At 57.1% G+C, this 2,540-nt stretch overlaps 2 protein-coding genes across 2 annotated transcripts in view; one reads left to right on the top strand and one right to left on the bottom strand.

Moving 5' to 3' along the window:
- CHGG_06232 (uncharacterized protein) overlaps window positions 1–569 on the top strand; it is a gene marked incomplete at both ends in the record, with an annotated part of 2,433 nt that extends 1,864 nt beyond the window's left edge. The window contains one exon of the mRNA XM_001222326.1: window positions 37–569. Within this exon, the coding sequence (XP_001222327.1) occupies window positions 37–569 (533 nt within the window). The remainder of the gene's footprint in view (window positions 1–36) is intronic.
- Window positions 570–1,895: 1,326 nt separating this feature from the next.
- Window positions 1,896–2,540, bottom strand: part of CHGG_06231 (uncharacterized protein) — a gene marked incomplete at both ends in the record, with an annotated part of 1,681 nt that continues 1,036 nt past the window's right edge. Inside the window, one exon of the mRNA XM_001222325.1 lies at window positions 1,896–2,406. Within this exon, the coding sequence (XP_001222326.1) occupies window positions 1,896–2,406 (511 nt within the window). The remainder of the gene's footprint in view (window positions 2,407–2,540) is intronic.

Here is a 2,540-nt window from a genome sequence, read left to right as displayed (position 1 = left end):
TTCCACCACCACCACCACCACCACCACCACCACCAGGCGCGACTCTCTCCATCCCGCACAAAGCCGCCACCCTCCTCGGCATGGACGACCCCATCTCCGCAGCAGCACCCTACAGCAAACCGTCGCCGTCGCCGTCGCCGTCGCGCCGCGGCGTGCTGAGCCGTGGTCGCCGCGATAAATTCCCGCTGAACGACTTGTTCGCGACTTCGGCTCCTGTCGCCGCTGGTAGTGGTGGTGGTGGTGGTGGTGGTGGGGGTGGGTACGGGTTATCGCGCAGCGGGACGGTCGGCGGCGGGCGCGCCCGGAGCGGGACGGGTGGGAGTAGTAGGAGTGGGACGAGTCATGGGTTTCGTGGTGGTGGTGGTGGTGGTGTTTGTCAGGAGGGTGGTGGGGGTGGAGCGGCGCTTCTGGCGGGGCTGGGGAGGTGCGTCAGCATGCTGGTTGCGACGATGAGGAAGGAGGGGGGCGAGGGCGGGGATGCGGGTTGGGGGGTGATCTTGGAGAATGGGGAGGGGAGCGTGGAGGGGGTGGATGGTCTGGATTCCGGTGTTGATGAGGGCCATTTGTGAGGTTGTGCGGTGCGCGGAGGAGGGTTGTGAGGGGGTTTGATGGGGGTCGGGGTACAGTTGTCGGATTGGGAAGTTTGTTTGTATATACTTGTCTTTTGTGTTGCGTTTCTGGGTTCTGCGTGTCTTTGGGAGTGGGAGTTGGAGGCTGGTTACTGCCGAGACGCAGAGACCAATTCTTCGCCGAGGAACTGATAATAAGAAGTGAAACCTTGGGCTTTATTTTTCACCACGTGAACCGGGGCGTCTTTCGGATATCGAGGCCTGAGAGGGTGCAATCAGTGTTCCAATCCACCCACGTTGGTAAAATAGGAGAAATTATGCTTGAGTCTTTGATAAGAGCGTGTGACTTGTGAGAGGGAAAGAAAGCCCAAGCTTTTGATGCGGTGAGTCGCCAGAGAGCGTTTCAAAATTGAGACCCCTGCGGCTTGAGAGGCATTCAAGGGAGCCCCATATCTCAAGGTACGGCGGCAGATACAAACTCCGTTACTTATCCTCTGAAAAAGGTTTGCCCATCGGCAGAGCAGGGTTGGATCTTGAATCCCAGCATCACAAAACCGAGCAACATGGCAGAACTGCCTCATCATTCGCAGAACTATACGGTGACAACCTCCTTGAATTTCATCCAATTTCCGACACCCACATTACATATGATAAACCAACGACTTGATCCAGTTGTCCCCGACAAAGGTTACTCAAATCGCCACGGGTTATCTCCCATCGCCAAGCTAGAGGAAGGGCGACTCTAGCCGCCACAGCCCCTTAAGAAGAAGTATCGATTCTACCGAAGTAGGCATGGTGGACGTCGATGGAGCTGATACCGACGTAGATACAGCTGATGGCGATACCGCCGCCGCCAGCGGTAATGTAATCGATGTCATGGAGCATGCCATGGACCGTTCCAAAGAAAATGTTACCCGCCACGAGCCACTCAAAGACTGGCCAAGGCATGGGCTTTTAACACCGCCAAGGGTTTCTAAACCTCGCTCAGGGGTATGTGGCACAGATTCAGGACCAGGACCGCCAATGGCCCAAGGCGAGCGTCGACAACTAGAAACTGGCACTCCGTCGTTCACTACAGCAGACACGTAACATGTGTCGGGAGATACGTGAACAGATGACAGGCATCCAGCAGTCACTGCAGCAAAAGATACATGGCATGCGTCAAGAGATGGGTGGAGAGATGACAAACATCAAGCAGTGACACTGAGCAGAATCTATACAACGTAATCTAACTTACAATAAGTGCTTCAGGGACTCCCAATCTCTTTAACCCAACCTCTGACTATATATCTCTATCAGCAAACACAACCCCTAACGGATGACTTCTCACCTATTGAATCTAACGTGTCCAGCCTGGCCCCGTTCCGCCAAATCCTCCTGATTCCCCCCTCCTCTACGCATCCCACCCGGCCCAGGAGCCGGCCTCCCCTCTCTCGGATCCATAACCGCCGCGGTAGCGCCCCCATTAGCTTGCCTCGGCCGCCCCCGGCCAGCCTCCGCAACCCTCCCCCCAGCTACACTCGCAAACGGCGCCGGCCTCGCCCCACTCTGCGAAGCAACAGCACCACCATTCCCACCCCCACCACCAGCAGCTGTCCCACCCCCCCCAGCCTTGCCCCCCTCACCATCCGCCGCCACGCCCACCGGCGCTCCATTAACAACAAGCTTCTTCGCCTTGGCGTTGCTCACGGCTGGCAGCCCTGCGGTGGCCAGCAGCACCGCCATCATGACCATGGAGCCCGACTGGGTCATGTTGCCGGACAGGGCGGCGACCAGGTAGACGATAAGTTTGGCGGTCGCTTCGAGGTAGCCTTCGAGGTGGGTTTTGCGGCGGAGCCTTTTTGGGGGGGTGGTGTTAATTGGGGGGTCCGATGTCCCCAGCACGTACGGTAATTACATACTACTATACCCTACGGATGATCGACTAATAAAAACGAATTGAGCGAAATCAGACTAACAAATCCGTCCCCC

The sequence above is a fragment of the Chaetomium globosum genome, genomic scaffold (genome assembly GCF_000143365.1).
Source record: "Chaetomium globosum CBS 148.51 scaffold_3 genomic scaffold, whole genome shotgun sequence".
Classification (NCBI taxonomy): domain Eukaryota; kingdom Fungi; phylum Ascomycota; class Sordariomycetes; order Sordariales; family Chaetomiaceae; genus Chaetomium; species Chaetomium globosum.
The sequence above is the reverse complement of the archived record's forward strand: the minus strand, read 5'-3'. Positions and strand labels throughout refer to the sequence as shown.